General features: G+C 42.4%; 1 protein-coding gene and 2 long non-coding RNA genes across 4 annotated transcripts in view; 1 reads left to right on the top strand and 2 right to left on the bottom strand.

The window, feature by feature from the left end:
* Positions 1 to 6,152, bottom strand: part of TMEM123 (transmembrane protein 123) — a 17,082-nt gene extending 10,930 nt beyond the window's left edge. Inside the window, exons 1-2 of one of the 2 annotated variants that reach the window (XR_003990079.1) lie at positions 5,808 to 6,091; positions 931 to 999 (exon numbers count right to left, since the gene is read on the bottom strand). Coding sequence is in view for 1 of the 2 variants with exons in the window: in XM_030476528.1 (XP_030332388.1) it covers positions 931 to 999; positions 5,808 to 5,880 (142 nt within the window). In the remaining variant the exon portion in view is untranslated. Of the gene's footprint in view, positions 1 to 930; positions 1,000 to 5,807 lie in introns of both variants that reach the window. The other variant, XM_030476528.1, reaches the window with a different exon arrangement.
* LOC115603966 lies at positions 6,041 to 22,704 on the top strand. The gene is made up of 4 exons (XR_003990080.1): positions 6,041 to 6,412; positions 7,351 to 7,444; positions 19,371 to 19,519; positions 21,988 to 22,704. It is a non-coding gene; the product is annotated as an uncharacterized LOC115603966 (long non-coding RNA).
* On the bottom strand, positions 11,415 to 12,548 carry LOC115603967. The gene is made up of 2 exons (XR_003990081.1): positions 11,996 to 12,548; positions 11,415 to 11,902 (listed from the first exon to the last, which is right to left on the bottom strand). It is a non-coding gene; the product is annotated as an uncharacterized LOC115603967 (long non-coding RNA).

Raw genomic sequence — 22,704 nt, 5'->3', positions numbered from 1 at the left:
CCTGGGATATTAAGTTGCAGATTTAATTGCCTTTGAGGAACAGTCTATGACTGTAAAATCACAAATACATTTTTTTCTTGGATATGCTGACTTTTATACTTTAAGCCATGGATATGCCTGGAGCTAAACCTTTCCCATGCTGGCCCACTACTGTAACCAGAACACAGCTTTGGGTTTCCCCCAGGTTCTGAGTATCTACTTCTGCAACCCTGGGAAAACAACTGGATGTGGACTGCATGCTTATGCACGTGCAAAGAAGCCGCGTACACTGCCTGGAATTTGGGTGTGGAGTTTGTGAATCAGCAATGCAATCAACTCAAGACAGAGTGATTCAATGAGCAGAGTACTGGCTATACATTCCACTTATTGGCCAACAGCAAGTGATATGAGCGAAGTAGTACAGGGCAAAAATGTCTCAAGGAATATGCCTTTTGCATGGTACATGCTTAAAGGTGTATAGCTTAACGTAGTCAAAGTGAGATTACACTATGAAATAAATGTGTGCTTTACCAATGAGCTCAAGCATAGTGGACCTAGAATTCATTCTGACATTAAAAATAAAGTGAAAGAGTGCCTTGCCTTTTTCTCAAGAGCACTGAATTCCAGACTAGCAGACTTCTTGAGCTGGTGGTTCTCTTTTTAACTGTAAATTGATCTTTCTAGTTCTAGACATAAAATTTTCCCATGTTATTTCTCCTTTCTCTGTTGCTCTGGGGTACCTAAGTATATGAGGATTAAGTTGTGTTCTGCTGTTCTTAAATACCTTCAGTTGTCCTGGAATAGATGCGGCAATTGGAGTACCTCCCTCCTACCCTACAGCTATTCACAGTTCAATAAAATGAAATATTACAGGACAGTTTAAGGTATGCAAATATATACGGTTTTTCTTGAGCTACTGAAGAACACCAACAGAAATGCCATGAGTATTACCTTGCAACTTAGGGTCTGGAATCGTTGTAAAGGGTGTAGTACTGCTGGTGTTTGTCATCTCTTCATTTCCTATATAAAACCCAGGAAGAATAAGATAGTTTTAGGTGCTTTATTAGTAAGAAGTGGGAGGAGGGGGGGAAGTCAGTACAGCATCTGTCTGTATCTTACCCCTGTAATATGAAGACTGGGGGCAGTGCTGCAAGATATGTCAGACTTTTAAATTAGGGAGCTTAGACAAAACAGACAAACAAAAAAAGGAGGTTGGAACACAGCTAAACTAAGCTTCCCGGGGAAGGACCCAATCCTGTAGAGCAAGTCTCCCCACATTTAACAATGATCTGAGGAAGCTAAGCCAACAGAACGTTACTCCCCTCAGCAACAGCACACAATGTTTTTTTTGCTGCCTCAACCAGCGGAATATGCTCCCTGTATGATTCGATGAAAGAGAGGGGCAGGAACTAGAGGTAGAAGACAGGACTGTATTAGTCCTAGTTCAGATCAGCTTGCATTGCACACCTTGAAAGACATCAAGGACATTACCCTGATTAAAAGATACAACTTTTTTTCTTTCCTCCTCAAAAAAGCCCCAAAGATTGACAAGTTTCTTAATTTGGATCACTAGCAGTTGCTCCAAAATACAAGTACATACTAACACGGGGTACTGCATAAGCATATGCCACATTGGAATACATAGCAGTGAATGAGACAAGTGAGAAAATCTTTACATGACACTATTCCCAAACTGCTGTCTATCCTCAGACTGTGGTTTTGGATTTGAAGCAGTTGTATCACTGCAGGGACGGCAGGAGACTTCATCCAGGGAGGCAGGAAGAACTCCTGGGTTAAGGCAAAAGGAAGAGCAGCATATGCTTTTACACAGTGATGGCTCTGACAAGAACTGGAGACTCATTTGAGACCACGGACTGCACAGGGCACTTGGCCCAAAGAGAAACAGTGCAGGTTTCTGGCCTTCTTCAGGGAGCAGAAGCGCAAGGGCCAGAATTCTGCACTGACCCAGGTGTACACATGCATGTGTGAGTATTGATTCTACAAATCTTGAGTGGAGAAACTCTATGTTAATGCTTATTTCCACTATAATGCAGAGAAGAGGGGAAGGGGAGGGGAAAAGGAGGATCTCCCTGTTAATTTTTCATGATGAAATAGAACAAACCAAGGAAATATCCAAGGTAAAACAACACACCAAAGCACCACATACTGGAAAAGAATAGAGGAAGGGCATCAACAACATTTTTGTCAGACAACTGTTTTCCTCTGTTTAAGGTTAGGTGCAGCTGCAGCTCAAAACATAACTGCTTGTGGCTGGCTGGAGTGTATCTGAAGGCAAGTGTGCTTCCTGTGAAACACTACTGCACAGTCTGGTACGCCAAGTGCCTGCAGGGCCCCTTGCGGTTTTGTTGCTCTACTGAGTAAGAAGACACAAGTTTGAGACAATCTGGATAAGCAAACTTTCAAAAGGGCAAAATTAGGCCAGTTCTTCTGGAATTCAGCTTCCAGAAATGGCAGTCAGACACAGGAGCTGAAGATCCATGCTTGTGCTAAACACACAGAATCACAGGGTGGTTTGGGTTGGGAGAGACCTTAAAGGTTATCTAGTTCCAAACCCTGCCACAGGCAGGGACACCTTTCACTAGACCAGGTTGCTCAAGCCCTGTCCAACCTGGCCTTGAACACCACCAGGGAAAGGGCAGCCACAGCTTCCCCGGGCAACCTGTTCCAGTGTCTCACCACCCTCACAGTGAAGAACTTCTTCCTAATCTCTCATCTGAATCTACCCTCTTTCAGCCACATAGATAGATGCAGGGTAAGTGACAGGGATAGCTCCGATACTTGTCGAAAACAAACAGGACAAGATTTTAAATGTACTTGATTTTGCCAGATCCCGCAAAGATCAACACAGTGGATAACACCCATGAACCTTTAATGTTAGGAATCCATAGTTTCCAGCTCAGACAAATACAAAATTATTATTCTCTGTAGATGAAGCTTGGCAGAAGAAGCATCCACTGATGGGTGGCACTAGTCATTCAATTCCTTGCATGTGACAAAGGTCAATTTGCCCAGTCCTGCATTCACATTTAAGATAAACATATTTGTAAGGACTTGTAGGCTTTATGTCTAGTCTTAACTGAACCTCATGCTGCAGAAAGATATTCGTATATAAACTCACATTTCTACTAAGCACCACTTTACACGTTCTTTTTGGGGACATTTCAAAAGTCATACATAAAGTTCTGTCTTTGTATCTTCTCAAGTTTGATGCATTGCAAGTCATTCTATTTTTGTTGGCTTAAAAACCAAAAAGTACACAGGCACTGACAATGCACAGTCCATCAGGAAGATCTCAGACTTGCACAGTAACCCCTAAGCAATCTAAATGAGTAACAGCTGAAGTGCTGCAATGGTTAAAGCAGAGATGTTAGAGCAGTAACTTCGATATAACTATGGCCTAGAGAGTCTCCACCATCAGGATACTCATTCTTCTCAGTTGAAATGAATGAAACTCAAATTCTGGAGATTAAAACAAAAACAACCCTCTGGCCCTAAATCTCCCGTAACATCTGCCAGGCAATTGTAACAAACCATAAATTCAAATACCTGCTATCTGGAAACTTTATTTCTTTTCTCTTTGACTCAAGAAGGCCTTTTGGTACCTATTTTGAAGTGGCATTCTTAACTTACCAAGAAGGTAGGTCATCCTGAGACAAAGATCAGGCAGGATTATCCCAGCAACTTTACAGACATGCCTTAACATTGTGACACTACCTCACAGTCTTGCAAAATAAAGTGTAAACACCATTGCATAGATGCTTAAGAAAAAACAAACGAAACTAACTGATTCTCAGCACTGGTCAATTTGAGAATGAAAGACAGCAACATCTTTTGGTGTTGTTTCTAAGAGAAGTTGAATCTCAGAAAAGTAAGGAGATGCTATACCTGTTTTCAGGTCTGGAGGCTGCTGCTGCTTACTTTTTGTACTGCAAGTAGTTTTGTATACAGGTAAGCTCTTGGAAGATATTGCTAGCTATCTGTTCTGAACAGGAAGAGGATGGGGGCACCTTCCTGCCAGAGAGCATGATTCTCCTTACTCGCTCAGATATCAGGAAGCCAGCTGGGTTTTACATAACAGTGGGAAGGATTTTTCCTAAACCATAACATTTGAGTGATGTTTCTTCCACTGACTTTACCAATACATAGAAATAAGCTGTCCAGCAGAGTAAAAGAACAACTTTATATTGAAATAACCAGCTTGCCAAAAAAATTTAACTGGAGTAAGGACAAACCTACTGGGAGTAAGGACAAGCTTACCGCCACTTTCACTTTTTGCAAATCATGGTATTTGATGGGTTTCACACTTTCTCTTGTGTGTTCATTAATGAATCGTAAGCTTTTGCTGAAACCAGCACAAATCTCAGCAGTAGCTTCTGGAAGTTTCTGATTAAGTGTGCAGAAAAAAAAGATACTTCAATAGATACACTAGGCTGAGCCTTAAAAGGGCACAACTTCTCTCTGCATATTACAAATAGGGTCCAGACCAGAAATTCACATATAAAGGAAGGACTACATTTGACCATCAAAAGTTAGATGAGATCATCCCTGCCCCAGGAGACAGCACTAACTGAACGCTCAGTGAAACCAGCACATGCACTCAGGAAGCAGCATGATAAAAGATCAGGCCAATCTTACATCAAATTAAATGACAGTCTGTTGTGTGAAATGGAGGCCATAAGAGCCAAAAGGCAAAGCAGTAAACAGGATACTGGTAAACTGCTTCAAAACTAGCTTGGCTTGGGATTTTCTTTTTCCCTTTTTTTTTTTTTTTTTTGGAAGGGCAATTATAAAGCTGTGCATGTTTCTCATTTTACTTTTTTAATATCAATTTATAATTTAGATTAGACAACATTAATGCTGCTGGACTGCCTGATAATCTTCAACATTATACATGGCAGGTTAATTATGGTACCTATCTTTTGGCTTCTTTACTTTGGAAAATTATGGGACACTATGGGCCATTTCAGTCTTCTGAAAAGGCAATTCTAGCAGCTCAGACTTTCCTGTCTCTGATTTTATTTAAGTGCATGTCGATGGTTATCCCCCGAGTCTGGTCTTCTACCACCCGAGTTAATGCACAAGAAAATGGAAGGCTTTGCATTAAAAGAGGCATGGTTGCAAGCGTCCGGCAGCAGCGCGACAACACACACCATCTACCCCAGCACCAAAGCCACCACATCCCCAAAGCTGCAAAAAGCCACTGGACACAATGAGAGCGCGCCCCGGAGAACCGCGACAAGAGAGCAAGGGAAGCATTTCCTCCCAGCCCAGTCCAGCCCGGCCTGGGGCACAGCGGCTTCCTCGGCTCTCCAAAGACTCGCTAGTCCGGCCACTACCACGGGCAGGCCCCGGACACCTGCGGGCTCTGGCGAACATCTCCCGCTCGCCCCGCGCCGCCTCCTGCCTCCTGCTCGCACTCGCCGGGGAGCAGGGAGTTGGGAGCCGCGGGCGGGCAGGGCCGGGCGCGCTGCTGCATCCCCCGCTGTGTGCGAACCCTCACACCCCAACGTCCCTCGGTTTGTGCTCTTCAATTACTGTTCCCACTCTAAGCCATCCCGAGAACCGAGCCTCTCGCCCCGGTCCCGGCACGGGCCGGCGCACGGTGCGCTCTCGGCTCTTGTGTGCCGGTGGGAAGAAGGAACCGGCACCCCCCCGAGCTTGCTCGCAGCTAGAAACCAGGGTCAAGAGGCACTCGGCGGGGCAGCGAGGGCGCACTCGCGCTCCCGACGGCACGGCGAGGCCTGGGTCCGCCCGGCTACCGGAGAGAAGCAGCGCCGCCCGCCCGTCCCGCCGCGGCCGCTACTCACGGGAGCCAGGGGCGAGCAGCAGCAGCAATGCTGCCGCCTGCATCGCGCGGTAAGCGCCGGTGAGGAGCCGCATGGCCGCCGAGGGATACACGGGACGGCCGGAACACGCCGGGCGCTGCCTGCCCGGGCCGGCACGGCAGGGAGGGAAGGGGGGCTGAGCCGCGCAGTGCCACCTCCTCCTCAACGCCGGCCGCGACCTCAGCCCGCCCCTCCGCGGGGACGTCCCGCCGGGATCCCCCGCCTCCCCGAGCGTTTTACAGCAGGCGGGGCGGCTGCGTGTTGTGGTACCGCAAGGAGATACCAGTAACGGCTGGAAGCGGAGCTCCGGCACCACGAGCGGAGCAGGAGTGCGGCTTGTAGACAGCGTTCAGCTTGCTGGTCTGAGCCGGTCCCTTCTAGCTCACACAACCTCCTGCAGCGCTACAGGCTAGGGGAAGAGCGCGTGGAAAGCTGCCCAGAGGAAAAGGAGGTGCTGACTGACGGCCGCCTAACATGAGCCAGCTTGTGCCCGGGTGTCCGAGAAGGCCAACAGCGTCCTGGCCTGTATCAGCAATAGTGTAGCCAGCAGGGCCAGGGAAGTGATCATCCTTCTGTACCGGACACTGGTGAGGCTGCACCTCGAATCCTGTGTTTGGTTCTGGGCCTCTCACTACATGAAAGACATTGAGGTGGCAGAGCAGGTCCAGAGAAGGGCAATGAAGGTAGTGAAGGGTCTGGAGCACAAGCCTGATGAGGAATGGCTGAGGGAGCTGGGGTTGTTTAGTCTGGAGAAGAGAAGGCTCAGGGGGGACCTTATCATTCTCTACAGCTACCTGAAAGGAGGTTGTAGTGAGGTGGGGGTCAATCTCTTCTCCCAGGTAACAAGTGATAGGACAGGAGGTAATGGCCTCAAGTTGCACCAAGGGAGGTTCAGATTGGGTATTAGGAAAAATTTTCTCACTGAAAGGGTGATTGGAACAGGCTACCCAGGGAAGCAGTGGAGTCACCATCCCTGGAAGTGTTCAAAAACCATGTAGATGAGGCCCATAGTGATATGGTTTAGTGGTGGACTTGGCAGTCCTGGGTTAACCATTGGACTTGATCTTAAAGGTCTTTTCCAACCTAGTTGATTCTATGATTCTATGGTCACAGCCTGTTTAAGTGGTGCCAATTTTCAGGCACTCTCTGGTCAGGTTTTATGCTGCTAAATCACCAGAGCTAATGCAGTAGAGGTATTATGAAATTTCACTATGTGCTTAGAAAATTCTGAAACCAACCACAAAGGCAATAAGGAACAATGAAAGGTAACAGCCATGTTCAATTCCTTCCAATTTTTCTTGTGTACTTCTAACAGAGAGTTGATATTAGAAATTCATCTTTCAAAGGGAATTTATTAATGTGTTCTTAAGAGTAAAAGCAACTTGCAAATTATTTTTAAAGGAAGGAAACTATGCACTTTCTAATAAATTAGAGAAAAACACTTTTAATGTGGATGATTGTGGGATGATCACCAAAGATGCAGTGGAATATTTATCACGTGTTACTACATTTGCGTTTGCTGCAGCACAATGATGCTTCCATGTCAAGCGATGCATCTGAGACCAGAGAGGGAAAGTGACTGGCCTGGGAGTGCACAGGCAAGCTGTGAAAATACTCAGGTACTGTGTGAAACTTGGTTCCCTTCCTTAATGACAGAATTATATAGGCATTTGCTCTGTAAGTCTCAGCAAGCCAGTGTTAAACTAAAATGCTGAATGAAGATTTTTTTCTTATTTTTTTATATTTTTTTTAATAGTTATAGCCTACATAGGCCCCATAGTTTTCATTTGGTGAAAATAGGTGTGTGTGTTATACTTCCAGCTTTTTCCTATGCCTCTGTTCTGCATTCCTGTTCTGCTTCCTGTGTAGTTCTCATGACTGAGGTACCTGAAGACCGACATGCATTTTTTTTCCTGTGAATTTTCTGAGATCATTCTCCAAAGCTTTTCTTTATGAGGGCAGTATGAGTAGTATCTGCAGCTAGCCTAACTTCAGTGAAGCTTAGAAATACTAGTAATCCATAGGTTGCTAAGTATAAAGGGCCTCTGTTTGGTTATTGAGGCAAAGCTCATAGTGAGAAAGAATAATTTTTATTAAACTAACATATATGTAGAAGATAAAGATACTAATGTTCTTGCACAACACCAGTGAATGTCAGGCTTAGAACACCCTGGAAGCAATTTAATTTGGAACAGCCTAATTGACATTGCCCAACTTGTGTGTCTGCAGGAAAAGAGTAGCTAAGATACATGGAACAAAGAGAAGTCATAGGCTTGTGGGAGATAGCTGCATAACTACAGCAGAAGTGGTAAGTTAGCAGGAACTAGGCCATGTTGCAAAATAGTACAGGCTCTTTCCTGTGTAAAGGCAGAGGTGTTGGAAGGTCTTGTGTTGATTGCTTTGGCATGATCTTGTTTGATCTGGTATTTATTGTTCTGTGGAAGGCAAATTTCTGACAATGTATCTGGAGGTGGCTGGAAGTTGTTTATATGCCAAGAAGGACACATTCTGGGAAAATGTAGGGAAGTTATCATCTCCTTTTAGTACATGGCATAATGAATGATTTCGCATATAGATTCCCACATGAAAATAGGATTGGTGAGGTAGCTTTTCTTCCTTCTTTCCTAATTTTATGCAGGATATCCAGTGTCAGCAGCAAGAATGGTGCTACTCCACAGTGCAGATGAGCTGGGTGCTGAGAGTGACCACAGGAGGTCACCAACGAGGGTGCAATCCCACAGGACCTGAGCAGGGCAGTGAGAGTGGCAGGGTCCACCAGCAGTCTTGGCCAAGTCAAGGTGATGAGCCTCATCCAGGGAGTCCAGCTAGGAGGGAGCAGCAGGAGATGGCTCAGAAACAAGGTTATGGCATAGATCCAGTGTCAATCCAGGAGATAGGGTATCAGGCAGGATTGTCTGTCTGGAGTCCCTCACTAAATCAGGGCAGCTGGGGACAGGCACAGCTATGATGCAGCTTAGGCAGGGACTCGAGGCTCAGGCCACAGCTGAAAGAGAGCTCCTGGATGAATGAGCAGAGGGCATGTGGATGGAGGTTGGTCAGGGCTCATTATTACCCTATAAGGCTTACTAGTGCACTCGTGGCCCTGACATTCAGGTAGTTCACTTAAAGGTACAATCTGACCTCTTAGAGAAATGTCTTTGGTGAAGGTTGTCCTTGTGTTGGTGAGGTAGATGTATAACTTCTAGGACACTCATGCAAGTATTACAAATCAAAGTCCCACAACAGAATCGTCAAAAATCCATGGATTCTAAACAGAAGCATCTCAGATCCATTTTGTCCATGAGATGTTAAAATGTCTTTGTGGAGATGGTGCAGGTGAAACTAAACAACAGCTCCAAAGAGGGTTAACCCACAAAGATAATGATCAATAAAAAAGAGAAACACCCAGTTGGAACAAGGAGAACTCTTTATTCAACAGCTCCAGGGCAGGGTTAACTCACAAGGACAATCAATAACAACCAGAAGCACCCAGCTGAAACGAGGAAAACTTCTTTTCATGTCTGAAACCTGATCCTCAGGAAAGACCTACAAAAGCAAACCTGGGAACCAGAACGACCAATTCCACTCAGTACTGAAAACTGTGGACTTGCTATTTGTTCAGTAAAAGTTTTATGACCACTAGTTTTCCATACATCTCATCAGCTATTAACCCATTGTTGTTCCACAGAAGTTCACTTCTGCAGGCTGTCATTTCTCCTAGTTGACATACTTGATCAGCTGTCTTCCTGTGTTTGCATATTAATTTAGGTTGCACCCAGAACAGTCATTCCCAGCATGTACTTACCTTGATGTCTGCTGTGTATGCTTGACTATAAAGACTTCTCGACTTTAAAGTTTCCAGCGAAAGTGCACAGATACTTTAGTGATGAGTGTGAGTATAAGATGCTCAGCAAGAAAGCTAACTTCTTTCTGTTGTGCTGTGACAGAAAGAGGAAGTTGTTGGGTGAGTGCAATGCAGCCACCTTACAGAGATGATACCACAGATGTTTGTAATAGTGGAAACCAGGAAATAACAAAAAACCCCATCAAACTAAACAACAACAACAAAAAACCCTACTTGGAACTTCAGGTGAATTTCAGTGATCTGAAAGTGAGTAGTTGATTTAGGAGCCTATCTAGTTTGATGGGGTGAAGAAACAACTAGTCTGACAAAGTTCATTATGGAACCTTAATGGCACTGCTTTGGAGCAACCGTCTGTCTGTTTCACATTGCCATATCATTTTGCTTTTGCCGATTGCCAACATCCTTTCTTTCATACCAGCCTATGTACCTCAGTCTACCTCCTTGCTCTTCACAGGCCTTGCTCTTTTTTCTGTACTTAAATCAAGCTTCTTAATTTCTTTCAAACACATCAGTCAGGGTACTTGGCACTAGTGGTTGCTTGAGAGCATGTTGGGCACTGCATGACATTCCTAAATATTAAAGTATGAAGTCTTGTCTTTATGAAATCTTATGTTTATGAACTGTTCTGTAAATCAAACCAGATTATTAATAATGACTTCATTTTTAAAGAAGAAAAAATAAACACACTTCTAGAAAGTCACATACATCTTTATGCCTAATTAGCCAGAAGTGCCATTGCTGGAAGTGTCCTGATTTTCTTATCATCCTGTAAGTTGGCATTGAACATCCCAGCTGTACAGTTGACAACAATTGACTTGTGGAGAAGTCTGCACAGAGCCCGTGTACCACAGGCTGGCATCTGCCTCCTGCCTCATCACACTGAGCCACAGACACTGACCTTGGCTCCCATCTATGTTTTCAAACTGCTCCTACCCACATGATCTCAAAGCAGCCTCTGACTGAATACTAATTTCCTTCGCATCAAGAAGATAGACATCCACTTTCTATATGTCTGTATGTAATGATACCTATATTTTAAAATATGAGAATATACAACGATCTGGAAAATCAGTGTAAAAAGGACAATAAGGAAAAGGCCCAGGAGATTTGCCCCCAAAGACAACAAAGAAGAATCAGCCAATGGTTCATGAATCAGAATCTGGGCTCGCAGCCCAGAAAACCAACCCTCTGCTGGCCTGCATCAAAAAATGGATGCTCGAGCAGGTCCCGAGGAGGCCACGAAGATGATCAGAAGGCTGGAGCACCTCTCCTATGAAGACAAGTTGAGAGAGCTGGGCTTGTTCAGCCTGGAGAAGAGAAGGCTCCAGGGAGACCTTGCAGCAGCCTTCCAATACTTAAAAGGGCCTACGCGAAATCTGGAGAGGGGCTTTTTGTAAGAGCAAGTACTGATAAGACAAGAGGGATTGACTTTAAACTGCAAGAGGTTATATTTAGGTTTTAGGAAGAAGTTCTGCATTGTGAGGATGGTGAGACACTGGAACAGGTTGCCCAAAGACGCTGTGGCTGCCCCATCTCTGGAAGAGCTCAAGGCCAGGTTGGATGGAGCTTTGAGCAACCTGGTCTAGCGAAAGGTGTCACTGCCCATGGCAGGGGTGTTGGATTAGAAGGTCCCTTCCAACCTAAACCATTCTGTAATTGTATGATAATAAGGAAAAGGCCCAGGAGATTTGCCCCCAAAGACCACACAAAGCAGAAGAATCAGCCAATGGTTAACGACCAGAAAATTTTATTCCAGGTCAGTTTCACACAGGGAGGGTGAGTGGCGCGAAGCTCCCCTTGCCCATGGCTGTGGGGAGCCTCCAGCTGCCTCGAGGGAGTGAGCGTGCCACGGTCTGGTCCTGTCTCCCTGTCTGGGTCTGCGTAGTTCAGGTAGTTAAATTTTCAACTGTGTCATGTCACTGTGGATATCCTCATTCCTCTCAACCGCATGAAAATCAGCTGATTATCTGGTCTCTCCGTCTGCTCCATGGTCTGGTCCATTCGCTGTCAGGGCCTGCGTCTGCAAAAAGAAGGATAACAAGCAAAGGCAGCAGCCACCCTTGTTCATCTGGGCAACCCCTGCTCAGGGCTCAGCCAGACTCCATGACTTAACTTTGTGTCAGCGTCCCTTGTAGAAGGAAGCGAATCTCTGGCTGTGTGTCTGAGACAGGAGCGCCCCACGGTCTGGTCCGTTCCCTGTCTGGGCCTGCGTCTGCAAAAAGCAGGAGAAAAAATGACACAGCAGCCACGCTGGCTCACCACGGGCAACCCCTGCCCAGGGCTCTGCCAGACTCCGTCACTTAACTTTGTGTCTGTGTCCTTATGGCAGGTAGCGAATCTTCGTGCCTGAGTGGCTGAGGACCGGAGCGCGCCATGGTCTGATCTTTCCCGTTGCGTGCCTGTGGCTGCAAAAGAGAAGATAACTGCAGAGCAGCCACCCCTGCTCACCATGCGCAACCCCTGGCCAGGGCCCTGCCAGACTCGAAGACTTAACCTTGTGTCCTTGCAGCAGGTGGCGAACGTCTGGCTGTGTGACTGCTGTCAGGAGTGCGCCGTGTTCCGGTCCTGGCCTTGTATGAGCTTCTGGCTCTGGAAGCGAAAGGAGGAGCAGCCACCATCTGCCGCGCCTCGGGCAGCCGCTGCCTCCCTGCCCGGGCGCAGCAGCGCGGCCCTCCCGTCACTGCCTTCCTCCTGCCCTCTCGCCTGAGCCCTGGCTCACCCGCCTGCTCGCCTCCAGGCTGGTCTGGCCCTTGTCACCGCGCAGCCCTTTATCTACCCGTCCCTTTATATGAGCTACCAAGCCCTAGGGAACAGCCACCACCAGCATTCCATCTGCTGTGACACAGTCACCTCCAACATTCTATCTCCTGGAAATGCTGAGAATGGAAAAAATATCTCCACCAAAAAGAATTATTATTCATTCACACGTTTGAGGGTTTTTTTGTGGCTTGTTTTTAGTGTTGTTTTTTTTTTATATGTGTGGGTTTGTGTTTGGTTTTTTTTTTTGTGTGGAATATCAATGTGCATGAAGCTTTTCTATTAAAATAAGGTTATACTGTGCACTGACTTTATTGGATTGAGATCTCAGGATCTGTAATAAGTTGCTTAGTGGAAAAGAGTGTTTTTCTGTGGACTTGTGAGTTTGAAAGGAAATAGAGCTGAGTAATGGAAAAAGTGATTCTAGCACTTGATCCCAAATGCTGTCGTTTACTGAGGTCCTTTGATACACCCTATTGATTTATTCCTTCATTGATAGTTCCCCAAAACCTGTATCTTTTTTTCACACTATCTCAGGAGGAAATAAACTGCAGGCTTAGGCATAGAGTGGAATAAACCACCCCTGTAGTTGCATGATGTTCTGCATCTGCAATAAGGTGTGTGTGAGCAGAGTTTAGAGGTTTTATGTATGTTTCATGTCCATGTTTATGCATATCTGTAACCCCTGTGTTCATGTATGCTAAGACTGTGATTTTTTTTAGTAGGTGTCAGTGGGCAGAATAGAAACTGAAAGTATCCTAGCTTTTGAAATCATTCTGTGTAAAACAGAAGCTATCAACAGTTCACAATCCCAAGTAAATGTATGTGGTCTGTCTATTGCATGCTCTTTTCCAGACATACTGACACGAGAGGGAGGCCCACAATTTCAGATATTCTACCTCTAACCCTGACTTCCCTTCAGCACTGTACAGGAAGGCAACCAACACCTCAGCCACTATTAATGGTCTTAAAATATTTTCACCCACTTTAATGGATACTGTATCCAGATTATAAATATGATTAATATCTTTTAAACAAAGATTAGCAATGTGTCTGTAGTTGCTTTTAAAATTCATGCAAACTCCCTATGTAGGAAGGAAGTCTTATTTTTGTGAATGTTTTAGATCCCAGAGGATTCTGCTTCTTTTTCTGCTAAAATCTACCTTACTAGGAAAATTAAATATTTACGCTGGAATTAGTTCAATCAGGCGGCCATTTTGGTTTCAGATTGAGTTACCTTTTGGGGAATTAACAGTTTGTGACCTTCAAACTCATTTGAGATTTTGATATACTGCTCATAGTAAGCACCACAGTATTGACACACATGGGTCAATACTATAACAATGTGGTAATGTAGCTGGAAAACACATTTTCATAAATCAGTGAGGGTGAAAATGAAAAAATGTGCTGCAGGGCTCAAGAGGGCAAAATCCAATATCACAGAAACTGGTTTTTGTCAGTAACCCTTGGTACCTTGAGAAAGCTTTTCCAAATATCTGGGCTTCTCACCGTGGTTACCTGTACATCCATCTTCTCTTAATTTGATTTTTTAAATTTAAGTCATTTGCTGACAGAAATTCCTGGGAATCCTCTGGGGTTAAACCACAACAGTCCTTTTTGGCATCCAACATGGGACCAAAGGGTTTGAGATAACGACAGATTTGGTTGGAATGTACTAGATTAGGTTGAATTTATAGCTGCTATTGCTGTTTAGCTCCTGTGCTTGCCTTAATATAAATTAGAGTCTAGAGCTCATTAGTGGTCGCTTTTGCTGCTTGCTGTACTGCTGTGTTGCTTATCATCTGACTCTGCTGTGCCTGGGAGCATTTTGGTAACAGCAATGGTGATGTGCCTGGGCTGGGCATCACTGCTGTTCCTGTGCTGCTGTACTGGACAGGCTGGAACTCCAGCGTGAACTTGAGTAGAAGGGACCTGTGGATGAGTCCATGTGGGAGCGGGACACCCTGAAGCATCTGTGGCTGTGGTTATGCCCATGTCACAGCAGGTATACCTCTGAAGGGATTGTGGTCCAAGGATAAGTCTGTACTGAAGATGGTACACCTTGAAACATCTGTGGCTGTGCATGAGTGCTTGGGCTTGTGACGTGTGACATGGGCTTGTGAATACACACTCAAGTCGGGAAATATATAGGGATGTCTAATTTACATCATATGATCCCTGAAATTAAATTTGAAACCATTACAAAAATGGTATTTTTTCTGTGTTTTATAGACATAGCCTAGTCACAAAATACCTACAGGGAATAATGTTATATTCACTGTTTGCACCTTTGACAGCACAAATTACCAGAAGTAGAAATACCTTATATTAAGCATAGGCATTTTGAAAACAGGCTACAATAACAGGTTTACAAGTTTCAGTGTTTGGATTATAATGGCTGCAAGATAATATTTCTGTTCCAACTCTTCACATTACTGCTTGAGATAAAAATGCATTTAAACATGTTAGGTTTGATTTATAAAACTGCTGTTTACTTTTATGCAGGTTCTTTGCATAATTTACTTGGTAAAAGAAAACTGATCTCAAGAGTGAACAATATGACATATGGGATTTAAGGTGTGAACAAACTGTGGTATTCTCAGAATCAATATGTACATTGCACTGTAATATATTTTTAAAGAAAAATAGTTGCAACATGTTACAGATGAAGTGCAGAAGCTGGGCCTGTCTGCAGGAATGTCAGATTGGCAAAAATACTCCAGGCACAGCCTCCTCTTTGAAACAATGTGTTTGGTCTGATCTGGCACTTTCAGGATATTCACACTCAACCTCCTGCTAGGTAATTTTTTAGGCTGTTAAATAAACTAGTGCCAACGTACTACCTAAGACAGCTTCTTGGCTGCCATCTAGATTCCTAGTGATTGTTGCCCATGAGAACTTTGATTAAGACATCTAAAGTCCGTAGCATTTGTAACTGAGATATAGACAGAAATCTGATTACCACTTACGTGAGCATGCCCAAATTCTACCATGTAGTTGATCTGAGGGAGAAAGGAAAATATTATTTTATACTGCTGCCTCTCCTGTAATAACAAAGAGGCTGGACAAACAGAACTGAGGGTCAGTCATTTGAGATGCTGTATAAACATAATGAAAACATGGTTAACAACTGAAAGATTTGTAACACGAAGCTATGAGATAACAGGCAACAAAAATCTCAAGAAGACTGCAAGCAAAGGTTAGGATTAGTGCTTTAAGTGATAGGTATGCTGAACCCCCAAGTACTGTAGAGTGTTTTTGTTAAAACCCAATGTTAAGCCAAAATATGAAGATGAGCAATGTAATGGGGGGTGGAATATGTGTGGGCTTTTCTATTGCTTAAAGGTTGTATGGGAGAACATGGAAAAATGATTGGGCTGACCTAGCAAGCAGCAAAGATCCACACAGTTGGCAGAGGTTTTGTTGTGGTTTAAGCCCAGCTGGTAACTCGGAACCACAGAGTTGCTCGCTCACTCCCTGCCTTTTTCCTCCCCCTGCTCCCAGAGGGATGGGGAGGAGAATCAAAAGAATGTAATTCACATGGGTTAAGAGCAGTCCAGTAACTAAGGTATAATACCAAACTACTACTGCTACCACCAATAATAATAATGATAAGGTAAGTAACAAGGGGAGAGGATACAATTGCTCACCACCTGCCAATCAATATCCAGCCTGACCTGAGCAGTGATCTGGGCCTTCTGGGTAACCCCCCCCCCCCCCAGTTTATATACTGGGTATGACATGCTGTGGTATGGAATACCCCTTTGGCCAGTTTGGGTCAGGTGTCCTGTCTCTGCTTCCTCCTGGCTTCTCCTCCTCCGTGGCAGAGCATGAGACTGAGGAAGTCCTTGCTCGGAGTAAACATTACTTGGCAACAACTGAAAACATCGGTGTTATCAGCATTGTTCCCAGGCTGAAAGTCAAAAACACAGCACTGAACCAGCTACTAAGAAGGAGAAAAAATGACTGCTGTAGCTGAACCCAGGACAGGTTTCTAAGTAGGTGGTCCCATTTCTCAGTTTACATACACAGAGTACATGCAAAGTGTCCCACATCCAAAGTGTTTTTATGCTGTAGACATTGTACTGGGGAGACAAATAGCTGAGTGGAAAGTACTGACCAATATTTATCCATCATCTTGAACATGATATGCAATGTGTGTGAACTCCGAGCTTTTTGGACTAGCCCGATAGTGACATGATACCAGCGTTCTGCTTTGTAGCCATAGAAAATATGACTAAGAAGTGATTTTGTTCTTTATCATTCTGGCTTCTTATAAAAACTGATCTCTTCCTTATTATCATAAGATATTCTACTCACTGCTAAATAAAAATTGTATCTTTTTAGACCAGGACTGGGTAATCATCTGGTTTGGAAAAGTGTCTCAAGGAGAACTCTTAAGTTTTATTTGCAAAGCTAAGGCACATTTAAAACAGTAATGTGTTGATATTAGTACTGTCCCAGCATTTTGACTTCTACTCAAATTATTACCCAACTTATCATTCCCAGGAGGTAAAAGCTTAATTTTTTTAACACAAATAATCTTCATTCCTATTTCTGGCACTGAAGGTAAGAATGAAGAAAATAATATGACTAGAGACAGAAAATTACACCACTTCTTCACCACATTATGATTCTTTCCTAATTCTTCTACTGCTCTTTCCATTCATATTTAGAACCACTAGATAATATTAGAGGAAGCCTGAGGCAAAAATGTTTCTGATAAGCCAAATAACCAACAAAAGCACTGTTCTTTTGGTGCTTTTCTACTGTTAAATTTTTTAAGTAATGTCAGTTCATACTGCATTTTTCCCCAAGTATTAAAAAACAGAACAGCATTGGGAGCATTAAAGTAACACTAGGTAGACTCCTAATGTATTCTGCAGTAATTTTCCCTTTCATCCATAACTGCCATGAGTTGCTGTAACCATCATGAGAAAGAAAGGCTCTGCTAGTCATGATGATTATGATTCTAAAGACATAACTGTGAATGTATGTTATCAGCAGCAGCTTATTTTCTTTTTTTCTGTCTAGCTGTAGGATTTCCCATCTGACACTCCACAGGGTCAGGATTTCTGACCTTCTTCATCTAATACAATGAAAGGGATCTTGTATTATTTGCACTCATTAGCTTTAGGATTTGGTACAAAGTTTCCTGGGGTGATGTCCTTTGTTGCTCATTTGTGGCTCACATGGCACTATGGATCAGCTCCTGACAGCAGTGTGCCTCTCCTTGGTCATGGCACTTCTCATCTATTTTGAGTTACTCCAGGCTCCGTAATGTTGGAGCTCTTAATCATAAATCCAGGTTATTCTTTCCATACTGACAGTATGAAGATTCCTCATCTTTCTTTCTACCCTGTCACTTCTCATCCCTACTAGATTTCAACAGTTTCTGTATCAATTTTTTGACCATTTGTAGTTCTATGGAAAAGATTCTGCTATCACTTCAAAAGGAAAAGATGGAAATCTTACCATTTTACCATGTCCTTACATTATCATGCACTGATAAATCCCACCTTGAGCCGGTTGTAAATTATTTCCAGTTTACTCTATAAATGCTAAATATTGCAAATTTTATAAAGAATGTGAGACTATACTTGGAGTAAGTCTAAGAGTATAAGGTCAGCTGAGCGGACAAAGAGGAGAGCAGTGCCTCAGCAAAACAAGCCAGTGTGAGAAACACTTAGGAACAACCTAAACCCAGTCTTTTTAAGGTAGAAGAGAAAGACTTTTATGAAGAGCTGAAGATTACTGTGTAGAGGATGTTCAGCTGAAGAATCCACTTAAAATCCTGGGACTGGCAGGGTTGAATTTGTTTCAACTATTTTCTTATTTCATTAAGCAGTGAATCTATCTACATCTGAGCTCAAGCCAAAGAAGGTTGTCTTCCTAGCCAACAGTGAGAAACAGACATTGTTTTCTGATTTCTGCTGGACCTCTGCATTAGGATGAGATTAACTGCTGCTGAAAGTACCAAATAGAGAAAGAATGCGTCCTTGGTTGCATTCTTTAAATGCAGCCTTTATTTATTCTGATTTATTATTTTTGTGTTGAAACCTACCTCTAGTGATTTCAATCTTTTCCTATCAGTTGGCTGTTTCCCTTCAGGAAGATGGGACATTTGTGATTCAGGCTCTTCCTGGTTCCACATCTGATAACAAATGACAAGAATATCGTGTTTGATCTTTCGCAAAGCTTGTTTTTTTTGAAGAATAAATTGTTTCTTTATTGATTTCAGAGTGATGGTTGAACTTGGAGAGAATTATTTGGGAAAAGTAGTATGTAATCAGGAGTGCCACCATGACACTGTCCTGTAATCGAAAATAGAAGATATTTAACATTAGAGGACTTCAGTTTTATCTTCAGAATTTTTGCACAAAGAGCAGTCAATGGAATGGTGAATGGTTTTGGCAATGTACTGTATTCTGTAATCCATGCCCAAACTGGGTGTTGGGTGTTTTTTTGACATCACCTTACTTTGCTCCTAGATATCCCTGCTTTGACTGCAAAGCTCCATCTAGAGAAAGTCCATAGTAGTACCACAGATCCCTTTCCCTCTGGCATGGCATTTAGGGCAGGATGGTGTCGCTAGATGGTGGGACAGTGATTCTGAAAAGAACTTAGAAGTCTTGGTAGATAATTAGTTGCACATGATCTTACAGTGTGAGGCAGGAACTAAAATGTTTAATGCAGTCCTTATGTTAATGTAAAAGGATGTTTGAGAAAGGAGCAGGAGGGATTGATGAGGGTTTTCTGTGGGGATTTTTTTTCACCCTTTTATGTGACATTAGAAATGACTGTTGGTATATATCAATTTCTGGGGCCTACAAGTTAAAAAGGACATTGATGAATGGCAGAGGACTCAGGAGACTGAGTAGAAAACTGGAATGCTTATTAAAAATAGCATTTGTTTTGTTTAGCTCAACAGAAGGTGAGCTCTGAATGAAGGGAGAGAAACCATCAACAACATCATCAACTCCTGAGAAGGACTCGGGACGCTGGGGACTCACTGAAACACTCCCCTCAGAATGACGCTGAGAACTGTAGGATGCAGAGGAGGTGGGGAAGGGTAAGCACAACACCAGAGAAAGGAGTAAATACTAGGAAGTATGCTAATAATTTTAATAATTTTGACTACATTCTTGTTGAGACTTTTTCTTTATTACTATTCTTTTCTTTCCATCCCCCTGCTCCCTTTTTTTTCTTTTCCCTATAATTACTTCTGGAATAATAGTAATTCTTTGATTAAACTGCTAAGTTAACGATTCCTGGCTTTGCAGACAGGGTGTTTCCTTTTGCTTATAGCAAGATTTGCAATGTTTGCAAAACTGGATAAATTTGGATTGGTCCTTTCTTTGGTATTCAGCAAGATAGTGAGCCACTATTTGTCACCATGCCCTCATGTTTAATAGCTGTTAGGCTACATAAATATGTCTAAGTCTCCATTTAATGAATTTGGCTCTCCACTATCAGTGAATATCCTATCTTAATGAATTCCATAACTGAGTTATTTATTGTGTAAAAAAATACATCCTTTGTTCAAAATCTCCTATATAATTTTATTTGGAGTACTTTACTTTTTGATTTACAAGAAATAACGAGTATCTCACTAAGCTCAGTATTCAGCTCTGTCCAGTCCCTTCATGTGGCCCGGCTGAAGACCTCTAGTGTTTTCTGTTTTTCTGATGTGGATGGGCTTCCATATTTTCCTCTATCCCTTGAGCAGTCTGCTGCTTTTCTTTATGCTTCTTGTTTTATTGCCTGTGAACTTTATTTTTAGGGCTGACAGAAAACAGTCACTATTTACACCCCCAAATTATTTTCCTCAGTCTTTTCCAGCAGTGATTATCTGTAGTTCTCTGGCTTGTGGTTTTTCCTGCTGTAACAATAATCAAAACAGATAATATTTTCTCTAGTCCTTTGCTAACACTTTTAATCTTATAGATAAATCCAAAATAATTCCGTTGACGTCAATGGAGCTACTTCAGATTGACATGGCTGAAAGTGAAAACATAATTATAATAACATTAAGAACATCCTTTTCGAGGTGGGTTTTGTTGAAGATATCATTTTAGAAAACAAGGGGGAAAAAACAAAAGCATTTTAAGAGGACAGTACTGTGACAGGCCATACTTCATAATTTTGCAGCTTATCAGCTCTTTCCCATCACATATTTTTACCTGTGGCCACTTTAATATACATTGCTAAGGTTGGAATTGCTGCTGATGTAATTAAATTTATTCTCCAGAGATCTTATTCCCCTGTTAATACCAGGTATCACTGGCCCTCATCTAGAGTATGTAGCAATTAAGCCCCATTATAAAATTAAAAGCTGAAATAACAGGAGCCTTTGTGCAAAGCCAAGTTCCTGCATGGAGGTGGGATGGGAGCTCAGCTGACCAGTGGCAGGGTTTTCCCTGCTGAATGCATCACAGGCAGCAGGGTACCAAGAGGAGTACCCTCATTTCTCTTAGGAACAGCAACCAGTAAAGGCAAATATGTGTTTTTATTATTCGCCTGAGAAGGATCAAGGCCCCTGGATGGAACTGTATGTGAATGAGAAAGAAAACGGAGAAATATTCAGAAAGCAGTGAGATTGACAGTATTTAAATATGGTAGGATTGGCAAAATAACCTTGTACAAGAAGTGTAAGAGAGAGGACTTGGGGAGATTGCACAGCTTGGAAAAGCAGATTGGATTTAAGGATATATCCCATAGAAAGGGGCAAAAAAAAGTAAAACATTAGGATGGCTATACTGGACCAAAAAATATTTGTGTAGCTCAATGTTTAGTCCCCAGTGAGGACTACCTAGACAAGAATATAATAGAAGAAACATAGAGTAGCAATTCCCAAGAATAACATTAGCTTTTAGTAATTTTTAGGTCAAGAAGCCTAGAGGTAGGAACTCATGAGGAATCATTTAATGTATTTTTTTTTCTCCATGAATTTGTCCAGACAGTATTTGAACCATATAAAATGTACATAGGTTATAAAGTAAAAGGAATTTCCTCAAGCGTGATGGCCCTTTTGGAAGTGAAGTGTTACAAATAGTACAGCACCAGGAGTGGATTCTCATGTGGTGAAATCAGACAAGCTCCACTGAATGTCACTGTTAACACTGTGTACAGAAATACCAAATACCTCACTGCAAAACAAACCAAAGCATGGCATGTCCTCTGTTTTTTTATTTCTTTTATCTCAGACATGGAGATACATAAAATAGAGGTTTTCTCTCTTTTTTTATTTACTTATTTTTTTAATTGCCTGTTGCTAAAAGCTCAAAACAAAGGTGTATTTCTTACCTTGAGATGTGTTATCTAGTATTCTTTGTCTATCCTCGCAATGTTGAAACAGCCATCTTTCTTACTTCATTCCTGATGCACTGTGTTAATAGTTTTTTACTATTGTTTCTATTTTTGGTAAGGTATTCATTGGAGAAATGAATAAATTAAAAGATAGATAGATGAAAGTGTCTTTATGCCCAGTATAACTTTCTTCCTGGTTTTCTTTGTATAATTAAATGCTTCCATTTCTAGGATTCCAGAAGAAATTAATCCCAAGGACATCATGCCACACATTTCCCAGAGGAGCTCTGGATTAAAGACGATTCTTCCTTGTTGGGTAGGAAAAATGGTAGACTGAAAGGACGGACTAAGGTCATGTTTTAATGTGCATTGCCCCAGCATAGCCAAACACTGTTATAATCACCAACAAGAAAAGGAGATAATGTGGACAAGGTAATTAAAAAAATGTCTAAATATATTTAAAATGAAGGAGGAGAGTTATGTAAAGAGATTAATGTGAAAGGAAAAAGCAGTGACTTAGACTAGAAAAGGGGGATTGGTAAGTCCCCCCCTGCTCAACTCAATATGGTATGTATTTAAACTATAGAAATTGCTGGTCCTTTGAGTAAAATGCTGTTGCTGCTGTATTTGGCAAAGGCAGATGAGAAGTGATAAGAACTCTTCCTGCAGTAGTTACGATGACTCAGGAAATAATTACAAGCTTCATCACTTTTTTAATGACTTTGGATATAAAAACTGCTTTGAAACCTTATAAAATAATAAATATTTAAAATCTAGATAATGAAAAAGCACCAGAGCATAGCACTGGGCTTTTATTCAGACAAAATAACTAACCTGTGGTACTCTTTCAATTTATACTAATGAAAACTAATCTGTACATACATCTCTAGAAGACAATGATATTAAAAGTACTTTTTGAAAGAAAGAAAAAATAAATGAATAATACAA

The sequence above is a fragment of the Strigops habroptila genome, chromosome 2 (assembly GCF_004027225.2).
Source record: "Strigops habroptila isolate Jane chromosome 2, bStrHab1.2.pri, whole genome shotgun sequence".
NCBI classification, from domain to species: Eukaryota; Metazoa; Chordata; class Aves; order Psittaciformes; family Psittacidae; genus Strigops; species Strigops habroptila.
This window is presented reverse-complemented; position numbering and strand designations above follow the sequence as displayed.